Genomic DNA, 17,285 nt, shown 5'->3' on the forward strand with positions numbered 1-17,285 from the left:
GCGTGTGTCTCTGTGGAAGGGGTCTGGGTGTGTGTGTGTCTGTGTGTGGGCGTGTGTCTCTGTGGAAGGGGTCTGGGTGGGTTGTGTCTCTGTGTGGGCGTGTGTCTCTCTGGAAGGGGTCTGTGTGTATGTGGGTGGGTGTGTCTGTGGATGGGGTCTGTGTGTGTGGGCGTGTGTCTCTGGAAGGGGTCTGGGTGGGTTGTGTCTGTGTGTGGGCGTGTGTCTCTGGAAGGGGTCTGGGTGGGTTGTGTCTCTGTGTGGGCGTGTGTCTCTCTGTGGAAGGGGTCTGTGTGTATGTGGGTGGGTGTGTCTGTGGATGGGGTCTGTGTGTGTGGGCGTGTGTCTCTGTGGAAGGGGTCTGCGTATGGTTTGTGTCTGTGTCTAGCGCCCCTCTCCCCAGCCCCTGACAACCCAATCTCCATGATTTGATCCGTGCGTGTCACGGCCGTCTGTGCCATAGATGGAGCAGACCGTGGCAGGTGAGCCTGGTGGCTTTCTGTCAGGTTTGATGTGAGCCCCCTTTGGGATTGCAGCCTCATGACAGAGGCTAAGACCATCTCGAGGTTTGTTGTAGGGAAGGGACTCAGTGATGGGGCAGAAGCCTGCCAGGGTTCTGATTCTTGGTGCTGAGCGCCAGTGTGCTCACCTGATGGGGGAGATGTCTGTAACACAGGCAGCTCTGGCTTCTGATTTCTTCTGAGAGGAATACACCCATAAGTTTCCTGTACCAGTTTTCATCTTGAGGACTCGTGTATTGAGTCTTTCAGCAGGATGTAAATTTTCCCCAGAGCATTCCCAAGGTCCCAGGCTTTCTATCCCGTGGACCACGTGTCTCTTCTGCCCTCAGGGAGCTTCTCACCTGGGGTGATGCTGCCCATGGGGTCGACCCGTAGCCTGTTGCTGGGTTGGCTCTGGGTGGTATTTGCTCTTTCTCTATAGCGTGAAGCGGTGTGGTAGACACTGTCCAAGATGGAAGACAAGGGAGCGTGCTTTTGTACAAGCTGCAGGGACAGCCGTCCCTCAGTGTGTGATGCGTTGAAAATCAGCAGTTGCCTTGCCTCTCCAGAGGTGTTCCCCATGAAGGCCTGGTGGGGGTGCCCTCGGTCAGCAAGAAGCATTAGGCCTCAGAGCTTAACAGTGTTGTACCACGTTCAGCAATGGGAAAGAACAGGTTAAAAACAAGTGCAGGAGCTTCCCTGGTGGCTCAGACAGTAAAGAATCTGTTTGTGATACAGGAGACCCAGGTTCAGTCCCTGGGTCAGGAAGATCCCCTGGAGGAGGGCATGGCACCCCACTCGTTTTTTTTGATAGACTGTGGATAATACTGCCCGAGCCACGAGGGTCAAATCGTGGCTCAGACAGGACCTGACTAGGGGCTCAGATGGTAAAGAATCTGCGTGTGATGTAAGAGACCCAGGTTTGATGCCTGGGTCGGGAAGAATCCCCTGGAGAAGGAAATGGCAACCCACTCCAGTGTTCCTGCCTGGAGAACCCCATGGACAGAGGAGCCTGGCGGGCTATTATAGTCCGTGGAGTCGCAAAGAGTCAGACACAACTGAGTGACTCATAAGGTAGGTAGTACCCAAAGGCTTGGATAGGTCTCAAGGGGCTTCTGCAGTTTGGAAAATAAATAAAGTCAGACTGCAAAGATCACATCCTGGGTGAGATACCATTTATCTCTCAGTCCAGGGAAGGGATGGTGGGCCAGTAACATGGCCCAAGGGGGGTCCTGCTGGTGTTGGGACACGCTTGTGGCTCTTGACCGCAGCGGTGGTTACATGGATCGGCCCTTGAGAGCAAACCCTATGACACACACAGCCGAGTCTGGACCCATTCACCTTCCAAGTCCGGCCCTGTACTGTAGGGCCGTGGCATGCAACCAGTGGGTGACGGATTCAAGGTAGAGCCTTCCCGTAACACCTCTGCACCTTCCCAGGATTCTATTTGTTGTTATCGTTCAGTTGCTCAGTCGTGTTCAACTCTTTGCCACCCTACAAACTGCAGGACGCCAGGCTTCCCTGTCCTGCACCATCTTCCGGACTTGGCTCATACCCATGCCCATCGAGTCAGTGATGCCATCCAACCATCGTATCCTCTGTCATCCCCTTCTCCTCCCGCCTTCAATCATTCCCAGCATCAGGGTCTTTGCCAGTGAGTCAGTCCTTCCCATCAGGTGACTTTCATCACAAGTATTGCAGCTTCAGCATCAGTCCTTCCAATAAATATTCCAGGTTGATTCCCCTTAGGATGGACTGGTTGGATCTCCTGGCTATCCAGAGAACTCTCAAGAGTCTTCTCCAGCACCACAGTTCCAAAGCATCCATTCGATAACCTTTTCTCAATTAAAAGTTAAAAGGACAAAAGCAAAGTGAAGCCTGACTGTACCTAGAGCGGTGCTGATCGTCAAATTTCACTGGCCAAATGTGAGCAAGTCACCCCCTAGAACCGCTGAGCCCTGTTATGTGTCCGTCAGCCACGCTGGATCGTGACTGATCGGGGGAGGGCAGGGTCCCAGCTGCACAGTGGACACAGACCAGCGACCCAGCGTCCTCTGTTTAGGTGGCCACGGCTCAGCACACGTTAGTTTTTACGGCCAGGTGCCGCTAAGCATCCCTGGAACCGCGTGCCGGATTGTCACCCTTCCAGGCGTATTAACTGCACGCCCGAAGGCAGAGGGAAATCTGTGACTTGGCTCGTGTGTGGTGTTATAAACAAGAGCAGCTGCGGGCTTTGCTTCCACGCTCCCTGGGTCGTCCTGCTGACCACGTGGGTCTGGCTCCTTCCTTCCACTGGGCGCGTGTGGCAAATTTAGCAGCAGCTGTGGACGTGTGCTGAACCCCGCTTCGTGGGTTCTTGAGGAAGCCAGCGCTGCCGCTACGTGAAACCCTCCCACGCAGGCTCTGTGAGGGGTTGGTGCTAAGACGTAGAAGCTGATGGGATCCGTCTTGCAGTTCTGGAAGGCAGGAGGGTGGACAGGGTGCACCTCTGGTTTGAAAGTTAAGAACAGGGGCTTCCCTGGCGGTCCGGTGATTAACAGTCTGCCTTTGCAAGGCAGGGGACTTGGGTTCGATCCCCAACCAGGGAACATACCCTGTGCCGAGGAGCAAGTAAACGCGTGCCCTTCAACTACGGAGTCTGTGCTCGCCGACAAGAGAAGCCACCTCAGTGAGAAGCCCACACACCTCAGCTAGAGACCGCACACACACAGCAGCCAAGACCCAGCACAGCCAGAAATTGTTCAGTCGCTCAGTCGTCTCCGACTCTTTGTGACCCATGGACCGTAGCACGCCGGGCCTCCCTGTCCATCACCAACTCCCGGAGTTTGCTCAAACTCATGTCCATTGAGTCGGTGATGCCATCCAGCCATCTCATCCTCTGCCATCCCCTTCTCCTCCTGCCTTCAATCTTTCCCAACATCCGGGTCTTTCCCAATGAGTCGGCTCTTTGCATCAGGTGGCCAAAGTATAAATTTAAAAAATTAATAAACGTATGTTGAAGGCTAAGGATGGGAGGGGGTCTTCCAATTTGTCATATCCTGGGAGAGCTGGAGTCTTGTCCCACTTCAGTGCTGACTTACGTGTAAGAAACATGTGAGACAAGGTTAGGTATTGATCAGTTGACGAAGATCTGAGCAGAGGCTTGCAGGACTTAACCCTCCTTTTCCGTAGAAGCAGGGACGTGTCGGAGAGAACGAGGGTACTGAGTCGTCTCCTGGGGACGATGGCAGAAGGGAAGCAAGCCGTCACATCCCCCACACCCTCATGGAGGTCTTCAAGCCAGCGGCCCCTGAGAAAGGCCCAGGACCTAGAGACGGTGTCCATCCTAAGGCCACACGTCTCCCCTCAGGTGTTCTTGTCAACTCAGCATCTTGAAGTTGTAGAACGCAGTAACGGGTTGTGGGGCAATTCTTTCAACCCTGATAACCTTGAACAAGGGGCTTCGCTGGTGGCTCAGATAGTAAAGAACCTGCCTGCAGTGCAGAAGACCTGGGCTCCATCCCTGGATCAGGGAAGATTCCCTGGAGAAGGGAATAGCAACCCACCCCAGTATTCGTGCCTGGAGAATCCCATGGACAGAGAAGCCTGGCGAGCTACGGTCCACAGGGTCCCAAAGAGTCAGGTATAACTGAGCGAGAGACACACACGCGTTGAACATAGGCTGTGAAGTGTGTGCTCTCCGCCTTCCCCACCGAAAGAAAATCCATCACCCAGCCCGGTGATGTTCCTGGGAGCAGCAGGGTGCTTCTCCCCTACCGTCTCACCTGCACCAGGGGAGCGAGTTGCTGTGTTCAGGGCACCCAAAGCATCACTTTGGGATCACTTTGGGTGACACTTTGGTGGGGGTCGGGTCTCTTTCTGGAGCTGTCTGGTTATCCTTGCAAATATAAACGGCAGACCTCAGGGTCTGTGATGGACCGAGACTGTGCTGGCACTGCGAGTGTTGCTCTATCACACGGTCAGGTTTCTCAACTCTGCTGCTGCCGCCGCCGAGTCAGCTGAGCTCTGTGCACACCTGCTGAATGGCTGTGTCGTCCCGTCTCCCCCTCCCCTCCGCCCTTTGCTTCTCTGCAGCCCCTGCTCTCGACGTGGACTGGCAGAACAACACTACCTTTGCCTCCTGCAGCACGGACATGTGTATTCACGTCTGCAGACTCGGCTGCGACCGCCCCGTCAAAACGTTCCAGGGACACACGGTGAGTATGAGTCCTGACTGGGGCCTCGGGTTCACCAAAGGTGTGTGGGGAGCTGGGAAACCGGCTGGTCTCTGCCTAGGATTAAAAGCCTGCTTACTGTGACTGCCGATTCATTCTCCTACAGCCTCCTCGGGACTGTTGTTGCTACCTCTGGTGGGCAGTTATCCACCTGGGTTGGCAATGGTGTATTTTTGTTTGTTTTTTAATTATCTGGATGAGCCAGGTGTTGGATTTTGCAGGAAAGACACTAAAGTAGGTATTATAAAAATGTCTGAGGACATAACAGGGAAAAAAAAGTGAGTAGGAAAATTACTTTTAAAGTCAGCTTTGAAATAAGTAACTGGTTTTACACTGGTTTCTAGATAAATTCATTTGGCTTCCTTCTTAGATGTGATTTTGTTTTTGTTTTTTTCCCCTTGGAGAAATATGGCTGAGGGTGGCTGGTTGTGCAGTGTATGACTGCACTTTGGATTAAGGAGAAAGGAGAAAGAGAAAAATGCCTGAAACCTGCGGTGGTGCTTGGTTATCCAGGGTGAATGCAAGCAGGCTTCTTGCAGAGACGACAGAGCGCTCCTGGCCCCTGCTGGAAGGTTGTGTTACTTCAGTTCAGTTCAGTTAGTTCAGTGGGTCAGTCGTGTCCAACTCTTTGCAACCCCATGAACTGCAGCACGCCCGGGCTCCCTGTCCATCACCAACTCCTGGAGCTTGCTCAGACTCATGTCCATTGACCCAGTGATGCCATCCAACCATCTCATCCTCTGCCGTCCCCTTTCCTCCTGCCGTCAATCTTTCCCAGCATCACGGTCTTTTCCAAGGAGTCAGTTCTTTGCAGCAGGTGGCCAAAGTTTTGGAGTTTCCGCTTCAGCATCAGTCGTTCCAATGAATATTCAGGACTGATCTCCCTTAGGATGTACTGATTGGATCTTCTTACAGTCCAAGGGACTCTCAAGAGTTCTCCAACACCACATTTCAAAAGCATCAGTTCTTTGGCGCTCAGCTTTCTTAATAGTCCAACTCTCACATCCATACATGACTACTAGAGGAACCATAGCTTTGATTAGACGGACCTTTGTTGGCAAAACAATGTCTGTGCTTTTGAATATGCTGTCTAGGTTGGTCATAACTTTCCTTCCAAGGTGTAAGTGTCTTTTAATTTCATGGCTGCAGTCACCATCTGCAGTGATTTTGGAGCCCAGAAGAATAAAGTTAGCCACTGTGTCCCTATCTGTTTGCAATGAAGTGATGGGACCAGATGCCATGATCTTAGTTTTCTGAATGTTGAGCTTTAAGCCAACTTTTTCACTCTCCTCTTTCACTTTCATCAAGAGGCTTTTTAGCTCCTCTTCACTTTCTGCCATAAGGGTGGTGTCATCTGCATATCTGAGGTTATTGATATTTCTTCTGGCAATCTTGATTCCAGCTTGTGCTTCTTCCAGTCCGGCATTCCTCATGACGTACTCTGCATAGAAGTTAAATAAGCAGGGTGACAATATCAGCCTTGACGTACTCCTTTCCCTGTTTAGAACCAGTCTGTTGTTCCATGTCCAGTTCTAACTGTTGCTTCCTGACCCGCATACAGATTTCTCCAGAGGCACATCAGGTGGTCTGGTATTCCCATCTCTAAGAATTTTCCAGAGTGTGTTGTGGTCCACACAGTCAAAGGCTTTGGCATAGTCAATAAAGTAAGATATTTTTCTGGAACTCTCTTGCTTTTTTGATGATCCAACATATGTTGGCAATTTGGTCTCTGGTTCCTCTGCCTTTTCTAAATCCAGCTTAAACATCTGGAAGTTCACAGTTCACGTACTGTTGAAGCCTGGCTTTGAGAATTTTGAGCATTACTTTATTAGTGTATGAGATGAGTGCAAATGTGTGGTAGTTTGAGCATTCTTTGGCATTGCCTTTCTTTGGGATTGGAATGAAAACTGACCTTTTCCAGTCCTGTGGCCGCTGCTGAGTTTTCCAGATTTGCTGGCATATTGAGTGCAGCACTTTCACAGCATCATCTTTCAGGATTTGAAATAACTCAACTGGAATTCCATCACCTCGACTAGCTTTGTTTGTAGTATGCTTCCTAAAGCCCACTTGACTTTGCATTCCAGAATGTCTGGCTTTAGGTTGGTGATCACACCATCATGATTATCTGGGTGATGAAGATCTTTCTTATACAGTTCTTCTGTGTATTCTTGCCACCTCCTCTTAATATCTTCTGCTTCTGTTAGGACCATACCATTTCTGTCCTTTATTGAGCCCATCTTTGCGTGAAATGTTCCCTTGGTATCTAATTTTCTTGAAGAGGTCTCTAGTCTTTCCCATTCTTTTGTTTTCCTCTATTTCTTTGCACTGATCTCTGAGGAAGGCTTTCTTCTCTCTCCTTGCTATTCTTTGGAACTCAGCATTCAAATTCTGTTACAGGTCCTGGGCTCTTTGCAGTGAGGACAGAGCGCTCCTGCCCCCTGCTGGAAGCTTGTGCTTACTACTCCCAAGCCTTTTTTCATCGAAAACAGAGCGCTCCTGCCCCCTGCTGGACGCTTGTGTTTACTACACCCAGGCCTTCATTTGTTTCTTTCTTTTTTTTTTTTTTTAACCTTTTGCTCTCTTGCAGAATGAGGTCAACGCTATCAAATGGGATCCCTCTGGCATGTTGCTAGCCTCCTGCTCTGATGATATGACATTGAAGGTAAGGCTGCAAGGCCGGGCCGTGTGACCCTTGGTGACCCCAGGGGCCTCGTACTGTGTCTTCAGTCCCAGCGCTCCTCCTGCAGCTGACTGTTGTGTTTGTGAGCCCTCTCGCTGCCTCTGTCGTTTTTTCTCTTTGCAAACGACATGCCGCTTGCCCCAGCAGTGAAGCCCTGTTTATCGGTCAAGGGCCCCGTGGAGCCTCATTCTGTTCCCGAGGCCTTTCTCCCATCCGAGTACTAAGTAGACCCGACCCGACCCTGCCTGGCTTCAGAAATCAGACCAGGGTAGTATGGATCCCCGTGGCCTTTTTGATGGGCGCCCCCTGGTGGTGAGCAGACGCCTCTGCCTGGGAAGCGCCTGCCCCTTGTCAGCCGCCCACCCTGCTGGACGTCTGCTTCCCAGGGACAGAGAAACCTCTCCAGTGCTTCTCCCGTTGGGAGAATCGGCCTTTGCTCACCATGTTCTCGTTGCATCCCCGTAGATCTGGAGTATGAAGCAGGACACGTGTGTCCACGACCTTCAGGCGCACAGCAAAGAGATATACACCATCAAGTGGAGTCCCACCGGGCCGGCCACCAGCAACCCCAACTCCAGCATCATGTTGGCGAGGTAAAGGGCAGACAGCCTGCACCCCAGTCTCAGTTCTCGAAAGCAGCCTTGGTGGCTGAGTTTGCTCTAGCCACGTGGCGGGTAAAAGTCACTCATGTCCCGAAGAGACCAGGAGATGCTGTCAGTGTGGCTTGCAAAGGTGTTTATGCCCTCAGCTGCTAAAGAGTCTGCCTATAATGCTGGAGACTCGGGTTCTATCCCTGGGTTGGGAAGTTCCCCTGGAGATGGGAAAAAGCTACCGCACTCCAGTATTCTGGCCTGGAGAATCCCGTGGACAGAGGAGCCTGGAGGGCTGCAGTCTGTGATGTCAAAGAGTTGGACACGAGTGAGTGACTCACATTCAAAGTTACTTAGAAACTAACTAACTCAAAGTAAACGGAGAGACGGCTCACTGTGAAAGGACCGTGAGATAGAGGTTATCATGTGATGGCTAAGTTGAAATAAGGATGCTTTAAACCATGATGCTGGAGGGAGGAATTGCCTACATCCACTCTCCCAGCATTTTGCTTTGGTGAAGGTTTTTATTATGACTGAAAAAAGGAAGCAATTTAGCTTGGATCTCAGGCTTGGTTGGGCTTCCCTGGTAGCCCAGTTGGTAAAGAATCTGCCTGCAACACAGGAGATGCGGTTCGATCCCTGGGTCAGGAAGATCCTCTGGACAAGGGCAAGGCTACCCACTCCAGTATTCTTGGGCTTCCCTGATGGCTTAGGTGGTAAAGAATCTGCCTGCAGTGTGGGAGACCTGGGTTGGGAAGATCCCCTGGAAAAGGGAAAGGCTACACACTCCAGTATTCTGGCCTGGAGAATTCCATGGAATGTATAGTCCATGGGGTCGAAAGAGTTGGACACAACTGAGTGACTTTCAGTTAATTTCCCTGCACTTTGGGCTTGGTTTCCTTGGCCCAACTCTGAGCTGCAGGTGTTGAGAATATTGAATGGTGATAAAGGTTCCCCAGCCAATACCAGATCTAGCTTAACCATTCATCCTGGCTGTCCCTGGCTTTTTTGGCACCAGGGACCAGCTTTATGGAAAATCACTTTTCCAAGGTTTAGAGGATGATTTGAATGCACTACATTTACTGTGCCCTTCATTTCTGTTATGAGTGCATCTGCCTCACCTTGGATCATCAGGCATTAGGTCCCAGAGGATGGGGACCCCTGGTTTATGCAGTAACCCCCGAAGACACCAGGATCAGATGCAGAGGACTAGTCAGTCAGTGACTCATCAGAGGGGAGCAGAGTGGTTAGAAGTCCACAGAAACTCATCACTGAGGCTGCATTCTGCAGACTTGTGTGGTCCCGGTCCTGGTCTGACCTCATGCAGGATACAGTGTGGCACTCCCAGGAGGATATTTTAGTAAGAACCTTGAGGCACACAAGCTAAACAGATTCTAGGAGTGAACGTGGGGTACACTGAGGGTTCTGGAGACCATGATCCCACAAAGGGTCGGTGTGTGTCTGGTCTGGGAAAGACAGGACTTGGGAGGAAGTGGCAGGGTGTTTTTTCCTGCAGAGTTGCAGAGAATGGGGTAGTGGGGAGAATGGTCGGTGGCCCAGCCCTGCTGTAAATGAGGGGGAGCCCCCCTCCCCTTGTCTTTGTCACATAGCAGTGGGATGAACAATCTGTTACTGAAAGTGCCTGACCCAAGGCCATCTCTCAGAAACCACAGAAAGGAATTCCTGCATCAGCTGAGAAGCTGATCCAGAAAACCGTGAGAGCTGTTATCCTTTTATTGCATGCTGTCCTGAAATCCACTTAAAGGTCTAGGAACAGAACGTCATCTTTTTTTGTTTTGTTTTGTTTTGTTTGATGACTTCTAAGGTGCTTTTGAATCACATGGTACCCATGACGGCCGTAAGTGAGCTTTCTAGGCGCCAAGCATAAAGCGATGGATGTAAGTCCCAGATGAGGAAGGAAATGCCGGGTGAAACAGGTTTATGGTGGGTGGGCTTCCCAGGTGACCCTAGTGGTAAAGAAGCCGCCTGCCAGTGCTGAAGGTGTAAGAGACATGGGTTCGATCCCTGGGTCAGAAAGATCCCCTGGAGGAGGGCACGGCAACCTACTGCAGTTTTCTTGCCTGGAGAATCCCATGGACAGAGGAGCCTGGTGGGGCTGCCGTCCATGGGGTCGCAGAGTCAAGCATGAACGGGACAACTTGGCACGCATGCACGCACGCTCTTCTTTCAGATTTAGACGAAACTAAAATTTGCAGCTCCCGGGAGTGTGATTCTATATTTGGATGCGACTATATTTTAATTCCTGTGAGATTAAAATTTGTGTTCGCTCACTTAGCCACTTCCCTGAACACGGCTCTCGGCTTTATTTTTGGCTTTGTTTTACACTTGGCAGGGATACATGGGTTGTCAGTGGTGGGGCCGTTTTAGCAAATGTAGCGAATACGTATCATTCGTGTCTCAGAGAAGTGCAGAAATAAATGAGTGTGGCTGTCAACTTGTTGCCTTGATAACGGCACCCAAAAAGAGAAAGAGATTTATTGTGTGATTTTTTAGAAATGACTTTATCTTAATTGGAAGAGGAATACTTTACGATGTTGGGATGGTTTTTGGCATACCTCAGTATGAATCGGCCACAGGCATACATGTGCCCTCCCTGGACCGAGGCTGTGTGTTCCGTGCGTGTTGAGTCACATTCTAGAACAGGAAGAGGTACCCGCTTACAGTCTCTGAAATGTAAGGAAAGTCAGTCCCACTGTGATAGCGGCGTCCTCGGGAGACCAGCAGGAACCTGCCGACAGCTCTGGTGACCTTTTTTGAACCCACAGGCGTCCGCGGTGACCTTCTCTGTGTCTTTCCAGCGCCTCGTTCGATTCTACCGTCCGACTTTGGGACGTCGAGCGGGGCGTGTGCATCCACACGCTCACCAAACACCAGGAACCCGTGTACAGCGTGGCCTTCAGCCCTGACGGGAAGTACTTGGCCAGCGGCTCCTTCGACAAGTGTGTGCACATCTGGAACACTCAGGTAAACCCCCTGCATTCCCACCGCCCGGGTCCCTCCCCAGCCCCACACCCAATACAGTCAAGTTCTCAGTGACCCGTGGGCTTCCCTGGTGGCTCAGATGGTAAAGAATCCACCTGCATTGCGGGAGACCCGGGTTCGATCCCTGGGTTGGGAAGATTCTCCTGGAGAAGGGAATGGCAACCCACTCCAGTGTCCTATCCTGGAGAATCCCATGGACAGAGGAGCCTGGTGGGCTACAGTCCGTAGGGTCGCCAAGAGTTGGACCGACTGAGTGACTGACGCTTTGATTTCACTTTCTTGGTGACCCCAGAACCTGAGTTTGCACTCAGGAACACCTTGCCTCGGACACAGACCTAGACACATCCCTGGTTCCCCAGAGGGTCAGAAGCCCACCTAGCGCCATCTGCCCTGGGCTCTTTGTGGATGCTGGGTCGCCCCTGCCAGGGACTTGGGTTATTTTTTTTCTGAGTCCTTGGCAGGAAACCTGGCACCCACTGCCTTCCATTGACAACAGCAGACATTGCGTGTGGTCCCAGGATGGATGAAGTGCCCTTTTTTCAATCCGCCACCCCCTTGGTGTGCCCTGAGGCCAGGCAGACACTGATGAACATGCTTTCTCAAGGGAGGTAGTAACGGACGCCACGTTAGCTAGCCTGCGGCCGAGGCTGCAGCCTACCGAGACCTCGGGCTCCTCCTCTGCGGCCGCCTCACGCAGTCGTGCCTTCTTGGCAAACGAGATACAACAGTGGCCCTAACATGGAACCAGACTGACGGCCGCCCATGCGTGTGCTTAGCTGCTCAGTGGTGTCCGACTCTTGCAACCTCATGGACTTATATTACGTAGCCTGCCAGGCTCTTCTGTCCACGGGATTCTCCAGGCAAAAATGGTGGAGTTAGGGTAGCCATTCCCTTCTCCAGGGGCATCTTCCTGACCCAGGGATCGAACTTGCATCACAGGAGGAGCTTGACTTTCAAAAAAATTGCCATCGTTAGCTGGGTTCTACCATCAGCAGCTCAGCAAATCATTTTACCCACCCTTTTTTTGTTTGTTTGTTTTTAAATCAGAGGATAATTGCTTTTTTTTTCACAGCTGATTTCTGCTGTACAGCAATGGAATCAGCCATAAGTAAATCAATGTCCCCTCCCTCTTGAACCTCCCTCTCCCGCCCCGTCTTCAAGCCTCCAGATAAGGGCAGAGCACTGAGCTGAGGTCCCTGTGCTGTACATATACAGCAGCTTCCCACGTTTTGCATCCTTTTTTCCCCCCACTAAATCATCAAACTCTCTTGAGTCATTCTGAGGCTCCCTTGAACACTCAGTGAGACGGAAGCCTGGTTGAAATATAAGCACATATCCGATCTTGCTGACTTTCTCCTTCCCCTGGGAGGCGTTAGCTCGGCGGAAACCGTAGAGGCTGTCTGTCTTGGTGGGCAGCCGAGGGGCATTTAGGTACCCCCCGCCCCGACCCTATGGTCGTAGTTCTGAGTCACATGATCCTGCAGCTGCCAGAGCCCCTTTAACTGAAAGTTCTATTAGCGTCTGTGTCTTTGGAAGCTTCTGGGCTGACATCCCCAGGTGGGATGGGATGGGGTGGCCTCACCAGTGTTTCGCCTCTTGAGTGACGACGCCCTTGCCTTGCAGAGCGGAAGTCTCGTCCACAGCTACCGAGGCACCGGGGGCATCTTTGAGGTGTGCTGGAATGCCCGGGGTGACAAAGTGGGCGCCAGTGCGTCAGACGGCTCCGTAAGCAGCACCCTGGGGTTTCCCCAGGCAGGAGGGGGGGGTGGGTGCAGGGAGGAGGGAGGGTTTGGGGAGGGTGGGGTCAAGAACAGTCCAGACCCCTGAGACCCACGTGGGCGTACTCCCAGGGCCGTGATGGGCCTCAGAGACACTTGTTGGTGAAGGAAGCATCTGGGCTGGGCAGTGCTCTGGGAGCAGACGGCTCTTCTCGCTTCCTGAATGATGTGTGTTTTTTTTCCTGGCGGAATTGGTGGTTCTCAGCTGCATCGATTACACCCCTGGAGACATTGGAGGTGTCTGGAGGCATTTGGGTTGTTAGTGCTTTTGGGGGGTGGTGGGTGGGGAGATGTTGGCACCTGGTGTGGAAACCAGGGCTGCTACTGGAAATCTTAGGGTGCTTGGGACCTACCCCCCACAGCAGAGGAGTGACCCCCAGGTCACAGATGCTGAGGCTGAGCAACTTGGTCCACCCTTGGCTTCAACCTTTGCGCTCCCACCCGGACCCTCTGATGATGAAGGCCCAACGTTCCATTCAGCAGGTCTCCTGGGTCCCAATAACCTTGTGCTGGTCCCCTGAGGTGTCTAGCTTTCTGCACTTGGAATTGCCCTGAGATGTAGGGCAGGGTGCTGGCTGGGTGGCTGTCAGCCTGTGCCCCACCGCCCCCCACTAGATGTGTGCTAAGGCTTCAGTTGCCATTTGCTCCACCGTGTAGGGGTCTGGTCTGTGACACCCATCGACGGCCATGGCCTGGGGTTGGTTGCTAATGATGTTTAGACACTCCCCTGTCCGCTAGAGCCGGTCTGATTGAACCCTCTGGACTGTGTGCGAATAAAACTTTATTTATAAACAAGTGGGCGGTGGGCCGGATTTGGTCCACAGGCCACGTGCTGTCCTGAGCTCTTAAGGGCATCTTGTGTTGCCTCTCAAGATAACAGGCGCTTTTCTCTCTCCTTTCAGGTGTGCGTGTTAGATCTGCGAAAGTAAACACAGACAGAAGAAGTATTATAGGCATGAGAAGAGAATTCTAGCGGACCAGCAGTGGATGTGTGGGGTCGTAGCACTATTCAGACACAATTCCGTCAGCTCCAAAACAGCACCAGCCTGACCTTAGGGAGTGTCCTTTGAGACCATGTCATCCCTGGCCACAGGAGTCTCTATTTTTTCTTTTTCTTTTTTCATAACCGTCACTGAGAAGTTTAAAATGGAAAACACACACGCAAGTCCTATCAAAGGGGGGGAAAAGGAATGGTTTCCACCCGGAACGTCCAGCCCCCGGGGGAGCCACAAGCCGCCAGCTTGATTCGGCGCATGGATTGGTTTCCATCCAGAATAGGCTCCGATGATTGAGAGGAACGAAAACACGGGAAAGCCTGTGCCAAAACGAAGAGAAAAAAAAATGCTGTGATAAACCAAAAGGGGAGGAAAAACTCCTCCCGTCAATGGGTTGGGTTTTCTCCCCCCCCAAAAAAATTTGGACACTACAGTTAAAACTCTCATAAGGACGTTCGAAAGACCAGTTTGTATGGATGAAATGGGTACCTTTGTAATCCCAACAGTTTCTATTTTCTAGAACCTTTGTCCCCGTGGTTTTTCTATGGGCTGGAATCCTGTCGTCTTGGTGGGTGGGGTGGAAGGGTGGGGGAGGCGGGCCTGGCCTTGGGTCCAAGGTGGAAACTGTTACTGGGTGTCTTGCTTCTTTGCTGTTGTTTCACCCACCAGAGAGACAGCCCCTCTCTTGGATGTGGTGACAGTCTCTGATGACAGCTTTCTCGCCTGCATCGTCCACCTCCCCTTCTCCTTCCCCCATCCCCCTCCCCCTCCCTCATAGTCGCCTCCCATCTTCTAGTCTCAAGGGCACTTTCCTTGCATAGTAAGTGCTTTATGTAAGAAGGCAGGGCAAGGGGGACTTTTTACAGGAGGGGGAAGAAGAAAAAAAAAAGTGACTTATAAGAGAAAGCCCAGAGTATTTTTGGAGAAGAAAAAAAAAAGATATTTTTTATGTTAAAACAATTTTAAAATCGTAAAATGGCCATTCAGACACGAGAGCTTTGTGTGATTCATATTTAACAACAAGAAAAAAAGAAACCTTTAGGAAGAGACAGGTAGAGGGGTCCCTTCGCTTTGAGCTTGGTGGAAGGCAGTGAGGGGACTCTGGGTGGAGAGCTCTGGGGTCAGCTTTGGGGCTGGTCTGTGCGGCTGGAGAGGAAGACCCCAACCCCTTTTCTGCTCCAGGAAGACCTGGGCATTTCTTTTTTCTGGTTGCGTCGTACTGGAACAGTGGACAAGAGAGTGCCCTCAAACCCAAGAAGCGTTCCCAGAACCAGCATCACTGAAAGGGGGCCGTCGGAACCACCCCACTCCACAACACCAATGCCACCTCGTTTAAGACTAGGGGCCACCCGTGGGGGGACGCCCCCCTCCAAACCAGGAGCAGCTCGGCCAAGTCCCTCCAGGGCTGACCAACTGGAGGGGCCTCCGGGACCTCACTGGGTCTCACAGTGACACAAGTGATCGGGAGAGGTTTTCAGTCCTGAGGGTGAATTAACAGAGGTAGGGTGTGTCAGTTCACCGGCCATCTTCACAGTTTGCTTCCTCTGGCAGTAGGTCAGGAGAAATTGTCCTTTGTTTTTAAGCAATGAATCTTTTTACTGTTTTTTTTAAAAAAAAAATACTAAAACATGGCTTTGTGTGTCCCTAGGGGAGTTTTCCTTTCCCTTGGATCAGGTGATCTTTGTACTTTTAGTGTCATGACCCCATGCCCACCCAGCTTGTAAATTAGCAGCAGGGCCTCTGGGCTTATCCATCTTCCGCCCGGGGTGGGGCTGGCAGTGAGTAGGTTGAAGCCCTGTTTTGTTCCAGCAACCGGCCTGGATGGTATTCGGAGATTGGTGGTATCTGTCCATGCACCAAAAGCCAACGGTAAGGCATGGCTAGGCCTTTGTGCAGAAGCTGGATTGTCCCAGGAGCAGCCCCAAAGCCAGAGTGCATTCATCTCTCTCAGTTCATTATCTCCGTGGATCTGAGAGTTTTTCAAACCCCTCTGATAGCAGAAGACCAAAAGGCACTCTGCACCCGTTGGGCGTGTTCTTCAGGCTCTGCTATATCTAAACGTTTAACCTTTAAGGTCAGTGTTCTATTGGAGTCTCCACTCCCACCTTTGAAGATAGCAGACGCCCTCGGGGGTCCACGGATAATCACTGCTCCTCCCACCCCCCAAAATGGTTAAGTTTGAGATGCAGTTTGCAGAGGTCTAGTTGAACACCATCTGGACCCCTCCCGGAGTGAAAACCTGTCGCTGTCCACACAGCATCAGCTGTCCGGGTTCCAGACGCGGTTTACGTTTGATGAGCCAAATGCTGCTGGAGGGTGGTGAAGGTGGGATTTGGTATAAAAGGCTCACGAGAGGATCACCACGGGGAGGTCGGTATGCAGGGTCTCCCAGGTACTGATGGGGGCCTCCTGGTAAACCTGGACCAGGCTCGAAGTTGCCAGGTTGGAGCCACGGGGGCTGTAAGGCCAAGGACTGGATACTGGGCCTGACGATGACCTGACGCTGCTGAGGAAGGCAGAACTGCCCATGTACCATCGGGAAGAAGCCCCCCGGGCTGGGGACCACGAAGAGGAGGCAGCCGGCGCCCCTGGAAACCATGCCTGCCCTGAGTCACGCCCGCTACACCCTGTGCCAGGGTGCGGTGGGCGCATCGCTCCGTCTGTGCAAGCGGGTCCTAGACGTCGTGTAGAGCGCGTCGCAGTCCTCGGTGCGCAGATGGGACCTTGGTGCTGAAAGCAGAGAGTAACGCGCAGAAAAAACTCCGGAATCGCCCTCCGTGCTGGGGAGCTCGTCCTGCGTGCACGTGCGCACACACGCCTGGTGAAGCGCGTCCGATCCCGCTCGACGGCTACAGAACCGCGATGTTCATTCACTTCGTCTTTCTGAAAAGACCTCTCGGAGCCAAGTGAAGTGCACTTTGTCGGGAGTAAGGGTCTTTGTTCCGTGTGTTTTTTTTTTCTTTTTCTTTTTTTTTTAACCTTTCAGCCCACTTTTTTGTTTCGTTTTGTTTTTCCGATCGTGTTTCCCATCCAATGCAGAGTGTTTCCCTCCCGCCGCTCCCTGAGGTTTGTGAATGTCTGGCTTCTGCGGTTTTTATTGTCTGTGTCAGACGTACAGCCAGATGTCCTGTCCGCATCTTCCAGCTTCTGTTCCATCCACACGGGCCCCCTCCCCCCAACCCCGTTCCGTTCTCTCCACCTATCCCCCACTGCAACCTCCACCCTCACGTGCTCCCAGAAAGAGAATCACCGTGTGTGTGTGCGTGTGTGCGCGCGTGTGTGTGTGTGTGTGTGAGAGAGAGAGAGAGAGAGAGAGATGGCTCATTTGTTCCAAGAAAGAATCAACAGACCATATTCGGTTGTCTTGAATAAATTGCTCTATTTTGATAGAGAACTTTCAGCATGTGCTTTCTTGTTCATCTGGGGCGGCATCTCCGGGGGGCCCCGCGCTAACCTAACTCCACTGCCTCAAGTCCCCAAGGTCTTTTTTTTTTTTTTTTTTTTTTTCTCCTGGAGAAATGGGCAGGG

General features: G+C 52.0%; 1 protein-coding gene across 5 annotated transcripts in view; it reads left to right on the forward strand.

Moving 5' to 3' along the window:
- TBL1X (transducin beta like 1X-linked) overlaps window positions 1-17,151 on the forward strand; it is a 266,324-nt gene extending 249,173 nt beyond the window's left edge. For all 5 annotated transcript variants that reach the window (XM_018043751.1, XM_018043752.1, XM_018043750.1 and 2 more), the window contains 6 exons: window positions 4,572-4,693; window positions 7,299-7,373; window positions 7,857-7,984; window positions 10,801-10,966; window positions 12,608-12,709; window positions 13,665-17,151. In XM_018043751.1, the coding sequence (XP_017899240.1) occupies window positions 4,572-4,693; window positions 7,299-7,373; window positions 7,857-7,984; window positions 10,801-10,966; window positions 12,608-12,709; window positions 13,665-13,691 (620 nt within the window). In that variant the 3' untranslated portion in view covers window positions 13,692-17,151. The remainder of the gene's footprint in view (window positions 1-4,571; window positions 4,694-7,298; window positions 7,374-7,856; window positions 7,985-10,800; window positions 10,967-12,607; window positions 12,710-13,664) is intronic.
- Window positions 17,152-17,285: the final 134 nt, after the last annotated feature.

The sequence above is a fragment of the Capra hircus genome, assembly GCF_001704415.2.
Source record: "Capra hircus breed San Clemente chromosome X unlocalized genomic scaffold, ASM170441v1, whole genome shotgun sequence".
Taxonomy (NCBI): domain Eukaryota; kingdom Metazoa; phylum Chordata; class Mammalia; order Artiodactyla; family Bovidae; genus Capra; species Capra hircus.